At 39.3% G+C, this 16413-nt stretch overlaps 2 protein-coding genes across 3 annotated transcripts in view; both read left to right on the top strand.

Moving 5' to 3' along the window:
• zgc:101569 (uncharacterized protein LOC449822 homolog) overlaps positions 1-4646 on the top strand; it is a 21730-nt gene extending 17084 nt beyond the window's left edge. Inside the window, exons 5-7 of one of the 2 annotated variants that reach the window (XM_024280656.2) lie at positions 794-943; positions 1801-1916; positions 3751-4646. In XM_024280656.2, the coding sequence (XP_024136424.1) occupies positions 794-943; positions 1801-1916; positions 3751-3864 (380 nt within the window). In that variant the 3' untranslated portion in view covers positions 3865-4646. The remainder of the gene's footprint in view (positions 1-793; positions 944-1800; positions 1917-3750) is intronic. The other variant, XM_024280657.2, reaches the window with a different exon arrangement.
• Positions 4647-6926: 2280 nt separating this feature from the next.
• Positions 6927-16413, top strand: part of bmp6 (bone morphogenetic protein 6) — a 50167-nt gene continuing 40680 nt past the window's right edge. Inside the window, exon 1 of the mRNA XM_024280053.2 lies at positions 6927-7326. Within this exon, the coding sequence (XP_024135821.1) occupies positions 6927-7326 (400 nt within the window). The remainder of the gene's footprint in view (positions 7327-16413) is intronic.

Genomic DNA, 16413 nt, shown 5'->3' with positions numbered 1-16413 from the left:
TTTTCCAATAAATTAAAAAAATATATTTTTATACACTAATTAGTAGAAGTTGAGTACTTGTAAACTAAAAGCAAACCTGATTATAAGGTGCAGCTTCAATAAATGGTCTATTTTTGAATTTGTCATATACAAGGAGCACCAAACTATAAAGGGCATAAAGCGAAATAAAAAAGTCAGAGATAAGTCCATCAGTCAGTCAGACTTTATCAACTGCGTCCACAGTAACTATAGTACTTGTTTGAAGCATGCTACACGTTAAGTGTGTTAGCGTATTCTCAACACTTGTAACTCCCAACCTTGTTTGCAACATAAAAAACACAGATTACTTCCGCTAAAACAGACATTACTGTGACAATTTAACATAAAAACAGTCCGACATCACTACACCTTAGCCGTATTAGCGCCATCTGTAACTGCCAACCTTGTTTACAACATATAAAAAAACAGATTTATCCACTAAAAAAATGTCACTGCGACTACGCTAGCTCACAACCATGTTAGTAATGCGTAAAATAAAAGCACTTTACACTTTAGTGTTTTTACAATAACTCCCCAACCTTGTTTGCAACTCGCAAATGAAAAAAAAAATTAATAAACACACTGATATTTAGACAGAGCACTGTTTATTTCTCAAAATTCATTCGTCATGAGTTAGCCTGACTAGAATAAAAAAATAAATTAATTAATTAATTTTAAATGCATCTTATAGTGCAGTGCTTTTAGGTGTAGGGAGTAGTGAGGGAATTTGGACATAGCTTTATTCTTTTTATACTAAAGAGCATTTTTATTTTAGGAGTTCCCTTGATTGATGGTGGCACGGTGCGTCTCCCTCGCCTCATCGGCCTGTCCCGAGCGCTTGACCTTATTATGACCGGACGACCTGTTGGAGCACAGGAGGCTCTGGCTTACGGGCTGGCCAACAGAGTGGTTCCGAATGGTCAAGGTATTCAGATTAGCTCATTATTTCATGTTTGTGTCTTTCGCAGAAGATTCAAGGTTGCTCTAATCCTATTAAAAGAAGCTCCCAACTCTGTTTCAAAAAAGGTAAATCAGGAAGATTTGAGAGTTATCTTTATTCAGTTTCAAGGCTGAATCTTTTTATTTCTTGGCTTTAAAACGGCAACAAATGATGTCATGTGAGAACTGAAGACGGGAAACAAAGAAAACAGGGAATATGATCTCAATAAATCACACTCAAGTACGCAGAGCTGACAAAATAATGTTTTCTTTTAAAGCAGGCCGAACCGACCACTAAAAAAAAGCTTGGAATCTGTTTTGCAGAAAACTTCACTCGCATCGAACGGGATCCAAATGTCCTTCAGCGCATCTGTTGCATTTGGATTCCAATTCATAAGTCGCCTCTGTCTTCATCACGCAGTGGTCCCAGAATCCTAATGGATCATTTATTATGTGGTAGTCGATGCCATGCCGTTCCCGAATGCTATTAGATGCTGGAAGATGATTAGCTTAAGTGATTTAGGAAGCTCGTCTTCCTCCTGTTGATCTCCAGCCTAATTGCCCAACTGAAGTAACAAGTTTAAGATCAGAGAGAAGAGGTATCAGCCACAAGTGTTCATCAAAGTGAGCCATGGAGAATGGAGAGGGTGTTTTTTCACAGGAGTGATCTGGATGTAGTCCAATACTTTCATGTGAATGGCGTGAAACCTCAGCGCCTTTAAAGAACAGATGAGTTACTCAATCTACAAATAGGAAATGGATGCGGTGTTTCTTTAATTATGGCAAATTACTTGATAATGAACATTAGTGTTTTTATACTGATTTTTTTTTTTGCATAAACAGCTTTGCAGGCGTCTCTGCAGTTGGCAGAAGAGATCAGCTCCTTTCCTCAGCGGTGTCTGCGGGCAGACCGCTCCTCCGCCATGCACAGCTGCTTCGATGCGTCGTCTTTCACTCAGGTGCGCCTCAGAATCTTTTTAACATGAATGTGCACGTTTTCATGTTTTGCTCTTTTTTAACTATTGAAGAATAACCTGAAATTATTTTGTCAAAGTAGCTGTATAAAGTAGTTATTTCAAATTAGTAATCAGAAATAGAAAAAAGTACAAAAATCTAACTTCAAAAATTACAAATTGACGCAGATTACAATAAAACTGCACAAAAAGTCACAGAAAATGTGAATAATTTACAAAATTGCTTCAACTTGACTGCAAAAAAATCTAAATCCAAAATCATCAACTCAGCCTTTCACAATCTAGAAATGCTTTCTGTTTTTTTTGTAAAATCCTTGGATTTAGAGCGCAGGAAATTAAATCCTAATCTATGATTTAATCCTGATGTTCTTGAAGAATAGATAAAGTGTTATATCTTACATTTTTATAAAGGCCAAAGAGAAAACAAATGGAACCAGGAAGAATTTTAGACTTAAAAGAATCTCCATCTCATGAATGATTGAGGATTTTTGTAGTTTTCGACGAGCGAGCGTCAATCTCAATTTGAGATTTTTAGACACAATGGTAAAGCGTCTGCCTTAAATTTAGACAGGCGTTCGTGAGATGGACGAGATCTGTTTATGATTTTTACTTGTTATGCTAAGGTTCCATTATAAATAGCCATTTTCCTGGCAGCCTTCCAAATAAATTATTCCAAATGTATTCTGTTTGAATAAATGTTCTGTCTGTCGGTCGGATGTCTGTATCCAGACTTCCCCTCATGTGTGAACTTTAGCACAAGGGTCAGTCTTAGTCTTTGGGGAGATTTTAGGTATTTGGTCGACTTTCAGACTTTTCACATCAGGATTCCAAGTTTTTCCTCTTTAGGTTTTATGTAGAAAAACACAAGACCATTCCTTGATATTTGATATTTACTTGATATTTTGTTTGAAAACTCAAATATTTAAATAAGATGTGTGAGTTTTATATCTGAGTCATCAATATTATAGACAAGATTGCACATTTTTAAACAGTAAATGTTCACAATTTGTTGTTTTGGACTTACAGACTATTTTTTACAACAGTTGGTTTACTTTTTTTGGCACTAGTGTTTAAATGCTTCCCCCAAAAAACCTATTTTTATGTAAAAATAAATAAATAAAAATAACAGTCATACTTACGGAGCTCCTGAGGGAACATTATAGTTGAAAGAAAAGTTTTTTCAAGTGCAAATCGAAGTTTTTTTTAAACTTTGATGTCCCTTTAGAGGAGAGGTGGGCAAACTACGGCCCGGGGGCCGGATCTGGCCCGTTTAACTATTTAGTCTGGCTCATCAAACTGGAATAAATTATAAATAGATATTCAAAAAAAATGTTTCCCCTGTTATTCTGGTTTTCCCCCAGATGAAACATAACAAATACACCATCCTTAGTCTATAGGTGCAGAAAGTTTATTTGCATTCATGTTGTGTTGGAAGATTTGTTGTTTTTTTTCCTACGCTCATGTGTGTTTTTTGAGTTGGACATGAGCACAGTATCTATGTATGTTTGTGTCTTTCTTTAACCCATCAGTGCAATTAGCTCTAAAATTAAAGCAAAAGCCACAAATTTTGAAATGCAAACTCAAAAATCTTGTGTTTTAAAGTTATTTTCAATCAAATGAAAGTTGAGTTTTCCTCCAAATTACATGTTGTTTCACTCCATGCATCTGCTTATGGTCTGTCAAATTTTAAAGCCCTTTGCCCACCCCTGCTTTAGGGGCTCCACACATTCTTATTATTAGAACTCTTATGTTAGTTGAACAAGACTGGGCTCATTTTTTTTATTATTATTATTTTGGGGGGGATTCTGGTTCTGTCCAGGCCCTTCAACATGAGTTTGATCATGGAGTTCCAGTCATCCAAGAGGAAGCCATCCGAGGAGCGACCAAGTTTGTGGGAGGGGAAGGAAGAGGAGGGAAGTTCTCCTCAGATTGACCCTGCAGAAGTTGGACTTTTTAGAGAAGTGAGATAATATTTTCAATTATTTTATACATTTAAAAAAGTTAAAACAAGCCTCCCAAATGATTGTCATGGCAACGACCACAAAACAAGTCCAGGAAACTTCAAAGCCGCGAGGAGCTGCACACCAACGGGAACTCGTCATTGCTTCAACTCATCTTGAAAACCACTTGATGGCTTTCTTTCACCCTGTCTGCTGGCACTCCTGTGCGTGCATGCATGCGCTCGTCTTGACTGCAGAGCAATGTAATTACAGAATCAACAGGTGTAAGGAAGCGTTCCTGTGGATCTGAGACTCCCCTCTAATCTGCATCGATTCATACAGAAAAAAAACCACAAAGATTTCTTAAAGTGCAAATATGTTTGAAAGTCTCGACTTATGAGGCTTGTTCTGTAGGAAAAGGAGAAATGAAGTGGTGTGGAGGAGGTGCGTGGGGGTTAACTCAGACACACAAAAACCTCATTAGGTCTAGGAGGTGTCCCGTCTAGACGGCGTGATGACAGGACACAGAGCTTCTGTTTAATGTTTCCTCCTTCTTTCGCTTCAGTTCGGCAAACACACACAGATACACACATATCACCTGCTGTGTCTCTGGGAGGATGAATGAACGAACGCAGAAACATCCTCAAATACTGATTGTTGCCCTAAATATGTTTAAGAAGGCGTGGAGGAGTGACATCCGCTCTAAAAGAACGGCAAATTTTGAATTTTTGTTTTTATCTTTCCAATAAATAAAAATGTTTATTTTGTTCTCTCATATTTTTGTTTAAAATAATAGATAGCATTGCTTGAAATACAACTTTGCTGTTATAAGAAGAAAGAAAGAAGAAGAAGAAGCTGGGAGTCATGGGTGTTATTTCGTGTGGGAGCTATTCACGGGAAATGTTTGCCTGGCTGTGGTATGTGCGGCTTTGATGCGGCTTCTCACTCTTCACATGCTGATAAGACGGGCTCTGGCTGCAGTTCTGGCAGAGGCGCTGGGAGATACAAACACCTTCAGGTCTTATCGTCAGCACCATCAGCGTCTGAAGGCACCATGAAGACAAAACACAGGTTTGGCTAAAAGAAATTAAGGAAGGATTGCAAAGAATTCTTCTGATGGTTTCTGGAGTGCATTCATGTCATTCTCTTAAAAATGTACTGACTGACATCGCTAAATATTCTGCCTTTTAAAGTAAAATATGACTATGATCACAATTGAATTAAAGTACTGAGATAATTCATCTAGGTTTGTTACTTTATTTGGTTTTATTTGTCTAAAATTGTTATTTTTTAGGCTTTTTTTTTGTCATCAACACATCTTACATAAATGTGTTTTAGCTCTTCTATGGCAGATTATTCTTTCATAAAACAAGCTTACCTCCCATTAGAAGAGTTATGGTGTTCACCCCAGCCCAACAGCCTCAACTACCCACCTATTAAGGCTAAAAAATGTTACTTAAAGTCCCACTCTGAACTTCTTTTGATCTATTTTCAAATATTTCCCAGTGGTCTTTAAATTATGATTGTGTAGCTTTTTGTTTAGTTTCTGCTCTGAATTGTGGGTTGGATTATCGGTGCAGAGTAAGCCTGCTCTCATTTCCCATTATCCATCTGTTTACACTATCTCCTGCTAGCTTATGGTCCCGCCACAACCCCAACCTAACATTACTGGTGCAACAAAAATAGCGAGATGTATTGGAGCTATCCAGCTGTACAGTTTAGAGCCAGAAACAAAGATGTACATTGATCTATTCATCTACAAGCGGATGCATCAGAATGGAGTGGAGCAGGGAGCTTCAAGCTTTTTCAAACTGGAACCTGTGCTCCTGATCCACAGCAATTTGAATAAAGAAACCCACAGAAATGCTATTTTAATGTCAAATTTCTTTATATATGTCCTACATAATGAGAAAAATGCCACAAGAACATGTTAAAAACATAATTTTTATTGGAGTGGGTCTGTAAGCAGAATTTGACCTTAGTGTACTTTTCCTCTATATGTTTCCAAATGTAACATGATAAAACATAAATGAATTTTATTTGTAATTCCCAAATCTTGCTTTAATCTAATCGTATAATGTTAAAATGGAACCACAGAAACAGAAAGAATATCATTGGTATGTGGCTAATTAGAATTTCTATTTGAAATTAGAGGTTTTCATGTCTCCTGAAGGAGCGGGTTGTGCGCCTGCGCCTGCTGTTTCTCATTCCATCGTCAGGGGTCGTGCCTCAACTGGACATAGCAGCTCAAATCCCAGGCCAGCACCAGAAAAGCGCAGTCTGAAAAAAAAAGTCACTGCCTTAAAGGATTTAAGGAGCCAAAATAACATTATAGATAACGCAGAAGATGGAAGATGTCTAGAGAAGAAACTGAAAAGAAATCATAGAAATGTGGAGAAAATGATCAAAATTTGCTGTTGGAAAAGATTTATTTTGAACTTTAAATGTTATAAATATAATGTTGGATTTGTAGCCTCAAAAGCTCCACCTTTGAGTAAGTTGCGCACAAAATGGGCGGTTTCTGAACCCACTTTTTACAGCAAGTACGTGCGCACGTACGCAAATTATGGACTACAACCTGCTGGTTCCTCCTAGACTCCCGCACAACCTGTAGGATTTGGCTCAGACTGGTGGAGCTGCTGATAGACGGCGTCAGTCAGTCCGACAGACAGATCGCGGAGGGTAAACCCAGCCGGTAACATGGCCTCTACCGGACCAGGAGATGTTCTGTCGCTCAATGTAGGCTTTGGAGAACAGCGCGTAGCCCACTAACCGACTTTCCGGAGCGCCTCAAATAAAGTTTCTGATGGTGCACTCCATCCTGACGCAGCCGAGCGCGCCACACGGATCAGAAATGAGAGCAGGACCGCTTCTTTTAAGCGTATTTTGCTTTAAAGGGTATTTTAAATGGCTTGACACTCGAGTTTTTTACAGCTTCTGATCAGTGGTTGCGACAGCAGCAGTCTCGGGCGGACTTTGGTTACCATTACGCACGCTTTGCTTTTCGCGATTGAGAACTCCCAAGCCAGGTTCACTTGGGACTTTGGACAACACCATGACCAGCTCCCTGCTCGCCCTGCTCGGATTGTGCTTGAGTGCTTGCGTGTGCGTGTTGACGGCGGGGAGCAGCTTTTCTGTGGATGGAAACGTGGAAGCGCACGCGGGCTTCATGCACCGGCGGCTGCGGACGCACGAGAAGAGGGAGATGCAGAAGGAGATCCTGTCCGTCCTGGGACTGCCGCACAGACCGCGGCCGCACTTGTTGTCACAGGGGAAGTACAACTCGGCTCCACTTTTCATGCTGGACTTATACAACACCATATCCAGCGAGGACAAGAGCCAGATTCTGGACAGGTACTCATCCATGCGCACGACGCAGAGCCCTCCTCTGGCGACGTATCAAGAAACAGCTTTTCTGAATGACGCGGATATGGTGATGAGTTTCGTTAATCTGGGTGAGTAATCGGAGTGATTAATAAAGTATATCTTCAGCTTTCACTGATTCGCAAAGGTGGCCCTTTTACGCCCTTCCATCCTGACACAACCGGGCTGGGGACCGGAACAAAAAACCCAGATTTTGGCCCCCGAGTTATGTAGCCACAAGGGATCCTAAACATGTTATATTTTCAGTTTAACTATAGTCTATTGTTTTATATTAAATCCACCTGTTGTGCCACTTCTGAACTGAAAAGTTCCATCACTGTACTCTCATTTTAACACAGATGCCAAAAAACTCCCTCATTTCCTATGTGGTTCATAAAACAAGTTTTGCGTTGTTTCAGGGGGGATTTATTGTTACTCTCTGAGGAGAGTTGCCCTCAAAATCCTGTGGTGACTCCCTCTTCCACACAATCTGCTCCATCAGGCCACCATCAACCGCCACCGCTGGTATTTGTAGAAAAAGGAGTTATTCCTGCCCTTGACCTCCAGTGCAGCAAGTTGTGGGTTTCTGTGTGTAAATTGGGTCGCACTGTTTGTTTTTCCCAAGAAGATTAGTCTTTAATTAGCCTCAGCAGTGATAAAGAGGGGCACTTTAATCATAACGAGTTTGGAACATAAAAGCTCAAAGGCCTTCCTTCCATTAGCAGCTCCAGTGTTTACTGTGAGACTCTAAACACAGAGGCTGAGGATAAACAGAGGCTCTGGCAGAGTCACAAGCTGGTGGACAAGGAGGCTAAAACGCAGATGGATTGTCACTCTGTTTTGGCGTTGTCAGCCTGTGTCACCACTCAAGAATGGAGTCCATCTCCATCGTTCTGATTTCTGTGTGACTCTTCATCTTTATGAACCATTGAGAGTCACTCAGCGCTGCAAACGATGAGAAGAATTAGGCTGAAGCGGATGAATTAGAAAGCGCGCCCCTGTGTTGCAACGTGTGATGAAAACCAGATCTTCAGAAAGAAGGAAGCCGTCGTTTTGGGTCTCAAGTATCGAAAGGCCCTCCGTTTGGCTCCTGCGGGGGAGTGCGATGGTGGCAGCATTGTGTTTGTGTGTCTGTGGTTTTTTGTTCTTCCTCTTCTGCTCCAGTTTTGGTTTATACTCCTGTTCTGTTGCACATCTGGCTCTCCACTTTGATTAATCACGTCCTGTGCATCTTTTGACAATTCCCTCAGATTTCTGTGGTGACCTGGGGGATTAGGTTGCCATATTCTCCAGCCGTACACAGAGTTTTAACCGCCCTGGAGGAGGGAAGGCTTCCTCCCTGAATGTGATTGTAATTAATGCTGGAAAAGGCCAAGGCTTTCCATCTGCTTTGCAAATAAAGCTGTGCACGACTACTGTGTGTCACTACCATCCGATTAGTTTTTAATGTGTCTATTGCTCGACTTTGGTGCAGCAGCTTAGAGAAACGGGGCTAAAAGAGGCCTGAAACACTTCTGGGTGGTCCTTCTTATTGCCCAAAAAATCTGGATATCATGTGTGGCCGGAGTGAAACTACAAGTTACAATTAAGATAAATGAAAGGAAGTAAAGTAAAGAGTCAAACAACCTGCCTGAAGTGATTTAAATAATACCAAGCGAGTTTAACAGACACACGCGAGAGCAGCTCGGTGTTTGATAAATATTGTTCAGTGGAAGACAGTTCATCTGTCCGCTCAAAGCCATAAAAGTTGACAGCTTGTGGTTAAAGCAGGATTCACCTGCCCACATTAGCAGGCTGGACAGCAAATAAAACAATGACAGTGATTGAAGTTTGTTTCAAACTGATGTCTTTGGCAGCTGAGGGAATAACACGGACAGACAGCTCATTTTCTGAAGGTACTCCCTCAGGACACGGATAGATTTAGGAGCTCCTGCCTTACATCTTGCCTCAAATGCTCCCTCTGCAAACCATATGCCCCTCTTTTCCTCTCTGTCTCCTTCCGAAGAACCTGTCCTTTTCTTCTCTGCGGTCATCAGGATCAGATTCCTTATCCATCATGGAAGGGCATCCCTGCTTGGTCTAAATTTCCAAACGACAGTACCGCATTACGTTTGATGTATTGTAGAAGCGTTCCCAGTGGACTTTTAATCTGTTTTTTTAGTCAAAATAAAAAAAAAAGTTTTCTGCAGATTGGCAGTAATTCATCAGAAATTCGTCTCTGAGTTGTGGAGAGCACTAATTTCCCATCATCCCTTTGTTTACCTTCTCTCCCACTAGCTTACAGCCCTTCACAACCCCAAGCTAACAAAACAAGTGAGCAGTATCAGAGCTATTCAGCCGTACAGTTGAGTCAGATGAAACTCAAATAAGGAAATTGAACGCATTAAAGGATCTATTTTTCTCCAAGTGGATCGACCAGGTCCTGAAACAACTACAAGCTTTTTGAAATGTCATTTTTTCATCCCCACCTGTTTCATCCCGATTTGACTAAAGAAATCCTCAATTTTAAGCTTATTTATCTTACTAATTGTCCTCCATCATGAGAAAAATGCTACAAAAAACATGGTAAAACACAATTCTCAATGGAGAGGGTCTTTAAACTCCAACTACAAGAGATTTTAGGGGTTAAAGGGAAATTTATAGTTGAAAAAAATCCAGCACATAAAGACATAAATGTCTTCTAAAAGCTAATTTATAATGTGTTAAAGATGAAGCTGCATCTAGTGTTTCCCACCGGTCAATTCTCACCCGATTAATGACACAGCTGAGCAAATATCCTGAGCCACAGTGAGAGTTATAATCGCCAGCGTGGGGAAATTTGCTATTCCTATATGGTTTGCTTTTTGTGGTCGAGCTGTTGCTCTGTGAGTCAAAGATGCACAAACGGTTGGTTTTTCAGGCTGCAGAGGAGGAACTGTACATGCTGCTTTTGAGTTTAACTCTGATGAGTTTGCCTCACCGTGATTCCTCCATGCAAGATGACAGACAGGTGAGGATGCCTGGAGGACAACCAAACCCACTAGTGGCTGCTTTCTATGTTGTCCACCTGCTTGGATAAGAGACAAACGCTCGTAATACTCCAGAAAGACATCTGCTCCATCCTTTAGTTTAGTTTTTTTAAATTTTGGTTCATACATTTTACACTTTTTTACACTATTTTAGGCTGATTATTTTACCTTTGCGTGTGCTTGGCCAGGTCACAGTCACATTCCTTCACAGGTGTGGCTCAGCAGTGACGTTTCTGCCTGCATCTTGGGGAGAGTAAAAACTTCTTCAACATCTGGATGAAACATGTCTCCAAGCACCTCCCAAAATGGTTGTAAAATGCAATTTTAATTTGCACCAGAAAAACTGTGAAAGGACCAGTACTTATTCACTGGCTGAGATTGAATTGAATTTGCACATAAAATTAATTAATTAATTTTCCAGTTAATCTCATCAAACAGAACCTGGACACCTTAAATTATCCTATGCAAAGGTTCTGTTCTAGATACTCAGACCCAGATTGATTTTTTGTCTGAAAAATTAGCTTAAAATGATTTTTCATCAAATATTTAAAACTGATTTTATCATTTTTTCCCATCCACAGCCAGGCTTTCAATCTCATACACTTTAACCACTTTAATCGGCGACGCTTAAACACAAAATCTTCAACCTACAGTAACTTTTTTAATTGTTATTGCGATCAACGAAATTCCAGCAGATTCTAAAGGAGAAAAGCAGAACATGGAATTACATTGATTGCATTAACAATAAAAAAAAAAAAAACTAGATGTATAGCATTACCTGTGATAATGCAAGTGCGAATGCTGTAAGCTGAATGTGGCTGCTGAAGATGCTAGAGTTAATAGCTGAAAATGCTAAAGCTGATAGCTTGCCAAAATATTAGCTAAATGCTAAAATAGCAAAAAATGGAGAAATGTCTAATTTTGACAAACAGCTAGCATAATGCTAAAATATTAGCTAAACTCCAAATTTGCCTAAATAACTTAAAAAAGCCAAATTTTGACAAAACAGCTAGCATAATGCTAAGATATTAGCTTTACTTAAATTTAGCCTAAAAAAACAGGAAAAAAATGTTTTAATTAGCCAAAAACAGCTAGCATGTTGCTAAATTTAAAGCCTAATTAAGTTGTTGCTCAACACTAAAGTTTGAATGGCATAGCTGGAAGTATGTAAAGTTTCAAAGTTCACAAAGTTTTTGAAGAATTTCTTGTTCATTCCCTATGGGGCATATTTTGCTAAACATTTCAGAAATTATGAAATTTATTAATACCAAAAGTACAAGGAGCTAAGCGTTTTGAAATAAAGATTGCTGAAATTGTGATTGAGTTTTGTCGAAAAAAGTACAGAAAGGAGCAGGAGATCTTTTACAGAAAATCAAAGAACATAAACACTGGAACTCTGGTAGTAGAGGGTTAAAATGGAAAACTAACTAGAAAGCTTTAAAAAAAAAAGTGGGTTTTTATAAGATTAGCTGCGTCCAGACGGCCTGGGGCTTATTTAGAAATGAAGTGCCATTATTAAATGGCTATTTTGCTCGTCTTATGATGCATTTCTCACTGTTTAAGCTCAGGTAAGCCACATCCTCTGCTGAGAAATGTGTCCCAAAGTCCCTTCATGATCAAATGATCAGTTGGCTCCAATCAAAGAACCAATTGTTTGAGTGAGAAAAGTCGATAAATTGTCATAAAGCCCTTCCTGTAAGGAACAGAGGACCACCTGTCGTTTCATAGCTTTAAAACACTCTAAGGAGCATTATCAGCTGTGAATCCAAGATATTTGGCGGCCTAAAAACTCAGTAATAAAACTAAAAAAACTAATGGTAGAGATATTCAATTGTAAGATCTTTTTTCACTGCAGGTACAAATGTATTTGAACTTGCTCAAGAATGACCCAAGACACACAAATAATTCCGCTTATTGGGTTTCAGCGTTTCCCTTTCCCTGTGTTTGGATTGTATTGGTTGTCAGAACTTCTGGCAAAAACACGCCACGGCCTCCAGAGACAAACGGGGTTGATGTAGGAAACATCTTCGGTTAACCCGATTATGCCTTTTCCAGTCTGACTTTGTGTTTTTTAAAGCATGAAGTGTTACACAACAGCTTTGTAGCTCACCTTTAAACAGCATATGACTCTCACTGAAGGAGGACGGAGCCTGAAAAAGGAAAAGAACGCTAATCTTACATAGAAAATCACTAGATTATCCGTCCACCTTGCATTTTACTTAAGAAATCTTATATTAAGATATCAAAATCTACAAACAAGGAATTCCACACAAGCATTCAAAAGGTAAAAATAGGCTAAAAAAATGTTAAGTAGAATTACTTTAAATTAAATGTTTTAGAGCCTAATAAGTATTTTTTGCTCGTTCTGACCAAATGATTTGTATTTTTAGAATTTTTACGTGGCTAATTGTAGTTCATTTTAATTAAAAGACCAAAAAAACTAGTGCAAAAATAGCAAATGACTCATTTTAGAAGAAAATGTTCAGTTAATGAGAATATGATCTTAGTACAAGTTGGCCCATCTTAATAAATCCTCATGAAATATAAAGGTGTGTTCAGACTGGAAACATTCGGTTAAAGAGAATTGCAAAACGTAGGACCTCTTTCATTCCTTCTCTTCTTGCTTTGCCCCGCCCTCATTTAGTCACATGGTTTTGTTTACAAGTGTTGGTTCGAAACAGAAATAGACATCAGTCAGAATAGAGACCAAACACAAAGTTCAGGACTCGATTCAGACCAAATGAAGTGGACTCGGTCTGGATCAAGGGATTTTTTTCAGTCTTAAAACACCCTAAAACTAAAACTTGTTTTTAGAACATGGATCTTTTGTTTCCAAAGTAATGAGAATGACTGCTAATCTAAAATTTGTCAACATTTCTTGAAATTCAAAATCCTTAAAATTGATACATAAATTACATTGGAATTTGAGTTATTCCGGGTCTTAAATTAAGTTTTATTGCTGTTAAAGTATAGAACAAAAGGAATTTTAATACGTTTTTTTCTTAGTTCTACATCTTAGCTGTTAATGATTTAGAGAAAACCAGGAAAAAGTGTAGAATAAATGACGTAAAACATGATAAAATATCTTGAATGTCTAAAAACAAGCAGTTTGTTCTTAGTTAGTTGTGAGTCTGCAGTTGTTCATAAGTGGTGAGAGCTGGGATGACCTTTCAGGTCAGCATTTATGAACATAGCATTCCATTTAAAGTTGAAGTCATCTCTGTCACACCCCGCTCGAACGCCCAGCACGTACACACAAGGCTCCTTCAGCCCTACGCCCACCCACCCCGATCATATCTCTCCCTCTCACGCCATAACTCTCCTCCTTGACGTGATGGCAGCTGAGATTGAGGCTAAGTACAGAGATTACACCTCTGGCCGCGCTCTTCTCCTGCCGGCCTTTTCCCTTCCCATCAATTCTTGTGTCTCTGGTCGGGCGCAGCTCCAGCTCGGAGCGATAGTGCAGCGGGATGAAGGAGTGTGACCAGATAAGGAGGTGAAGTGCAGCACACTCCCTGCTGGTAACGATTCAGTGAACAGGCCTGATAAAGCTTCAGGAACATCTGATTAGGAGCTGCTGCTCTCATCTATCACCTGTGGCTGCAGACAGCCAGGAATTTGCTCTGTTTTGTGTTCTGTGTCTTTAAGAGTTTCACTTTCTTGTGTCGCCTTTTCTGCAACTGCCTCTGTTTGCATGTCACCCACAACAACACAACTTGGTGTAGATGAGCCCCTCTTGTCGCCCTGTCTCCTCTTTAAGAGGGTTTTTCAAAACTCTCCGTCTTTGTGTTGTTTTAAGTGTGGAGCCCACACACGAGAGGTCATTAGAAATAGTGTTTGTGTCGTGCTTTGTTTGCACATCTCATGTCTGCATATGTGAAGGGTGGAGACAAAAAGAAAACAAAAGATTCATGAACTTTCTTAATGTTTGGTCCACAAAGTTGTAAATATATTGTTTTGTTTGAATGTTTTATGAGGATTTTAGATTGTAATAAATGACTTTACTTTAAAAAGTCTGTTGACGTGTCAGAAAAAAGCTATAAAGTTAATTATGGAATAGAAAAAAAAAATCCCAAAAATTTCCATTTGAGCTCCAAAAAGTGACAATATTTGTGATTTTTATTTGACTTTTCCAGCCAGACTTTTGTTGGACTCGTCTGTTGTTTTGTTCCGTCTGCCTGAATTGACAGAATGATGGATGGTTGCACCTCGACTAGACTTGCCCTAAATCTCTTTATTCTTTTCTTCTTTTTTTTAAAGATAAAGACAGCAGATAAACAGCTTTTTTAAAATATATATATCAACCTGTCGGATTTTGCCTGAAACCCGCACATAACAACACATTTATTTATGAACAGCCTATTATATGAAGATGATTTATCATGAAAATTTCCCGTATTTAGGCATCATTTTCTACGGATCTTTGTTTAAATCAGGTGGTGTTTATGCAGATATACAGCGACCTTGTGTTGCAGATGTTTGCAGAGTGGCTGGGAGCTCTCGCAGAAAGGTCAGGTGACCCACAGATGAAAGTGTTTTACTGTTCCATGTGAAACATGGACTGCAGATGCTGCAGTGATCTGACGTTCTAAAACAGCTCTATTCACGCTGACCCCGTGGGTCCCCCGAGTGCTTCACAGCTCCAGTCTCTTCATACCGTGTTGTTATGGGAGATTAAAAGGACTCTTTTGAATTTACATTAAACAGTCCTTTGTTTCCATGTTGCTTTTTAAAAAAAATCCTGCAAAGATTTTGCTTTTAGACCACGTTTTCCTCCCTCAGATGACTCATTTGCCGAGATTATTGAGATGTGGGGTTACGCTACACAGTATTTTCTGGTTACCGGAGCTTGTTTGCCTTTGGAATTTAAAGGGGGGGCGATAAAGGTTGTGAACCTCTGAACCCCTGCAGAAGAGTCTCCTCCCGTGCCCAGTAAACTCCATCCATTATCATAACGACCGGGGCGTTTGGCAGCAGGCGGGAACGGCGTAAATGTCACGTTGGGTTTTTCCCGCTGTCACATTCTTCTGTGAATTTGTGGGAAATTCATCTCAAATCAATAAAGGGATGAAGAAAGGAGAACCATGTGGAGGATGTTTGAAGGGTGGGGGCAGATGTCAGCTGATTTAAAGCCTTCGGTGACCTTGAACGAGCCGAGTGGCGTGTTTGTTTCTTACGGCTGCATAGAAAACTAGAATGTGTGCATCATCACCTCATTTTAAACATACTTTAGAAACCCACTTTGATTATTTGTAATCTTTTGGAAATGCGTTCCTAATGGTCTTTTAATTATGATTTTTAGCCAAAATAATAAAAAAAAAACTGTTGTTTTAGAACATAGTTTCTGCAGAGCGGCAGCAGTTCATTAAAAATTTGCCCCTGAGTTGTGGGTGGGGCTGTTTGCACAGAGTAACCCCGCCCCCTTCCCCTTAGCTTTCTGTTTACACACACTCCCACAAGCTTATAACCCCTCACACCCCAAAGCTGACATTAGAGGTGGAACAAATATTGGAGCTATCCAGCTCTACATTTTTGAGTCAAATGCCATCTCAGACGAGGTTAACAAAGAAATGGATGCATCGTTTGAGCATCGTTTCTTGTCTTCTCCTGATTTGGAACAATTTGAATAAAGAAATACTCTGATATGCAAATTTAAAGCTCAATTTTCTCAATATATGTCCTCCGTCATGAGAGAAATGCCACAAAAACATGTTAAAAGCACTACTTTCACCACAAAAGCTTAGATATATTTCATGTCTTCCCTAAAGCCATTAAACCATCAAAACATAACTATTTTTTTATAAAGGCAATATTTTGAAATGTAATTATATTTGTTGCAAAAACAGAACATTTAATGCCATCAACACTTTATTAATCTGCCCTTTTTATGGTTCTATTGCTCCTTGGTGTATAAAAAGTAAAAAAAAAAGCTGTGTCAAGTGTTTATTTAATGTTCAAAATGATAAAAAATACTTTATAATAAAGGTTTTTCATTCAGATGCATTGTGGAGACTAAACATTGTTCCACCTGCTCTAGAATTATTTCCCATTTCCGAGTTCACTTCAGGAGAATTCAATTCCTTTGAAACACAATGGGCATGGAAATGCGATGTCCATAAACACTGGGTGTTTATTTAGCATGCTAAGTTGTTAGGGTTGCGTTTTTCCTGC

This window comes from Oryzias melastigma, linkage group LG20, assembly GCF_002922805.2.
Source record: "Oryzias melastigma strain HK-1 linkage group LG20, ASM292280v2, whole genome shotgun sequence".
NCBI classification, from domain to species: domain Eukaryota; kingdom Metazoa; phylum Chordata; class Actinopteri; order Beloniformes; family Adrianichthyidae; genus Oryzias; species Oryzias melastigma.
The sequence above is the reverse complement of the archived record's forward strand: the minus strand, read 5'-3'. Positions and strand labels throughout refer to the sequence as shown.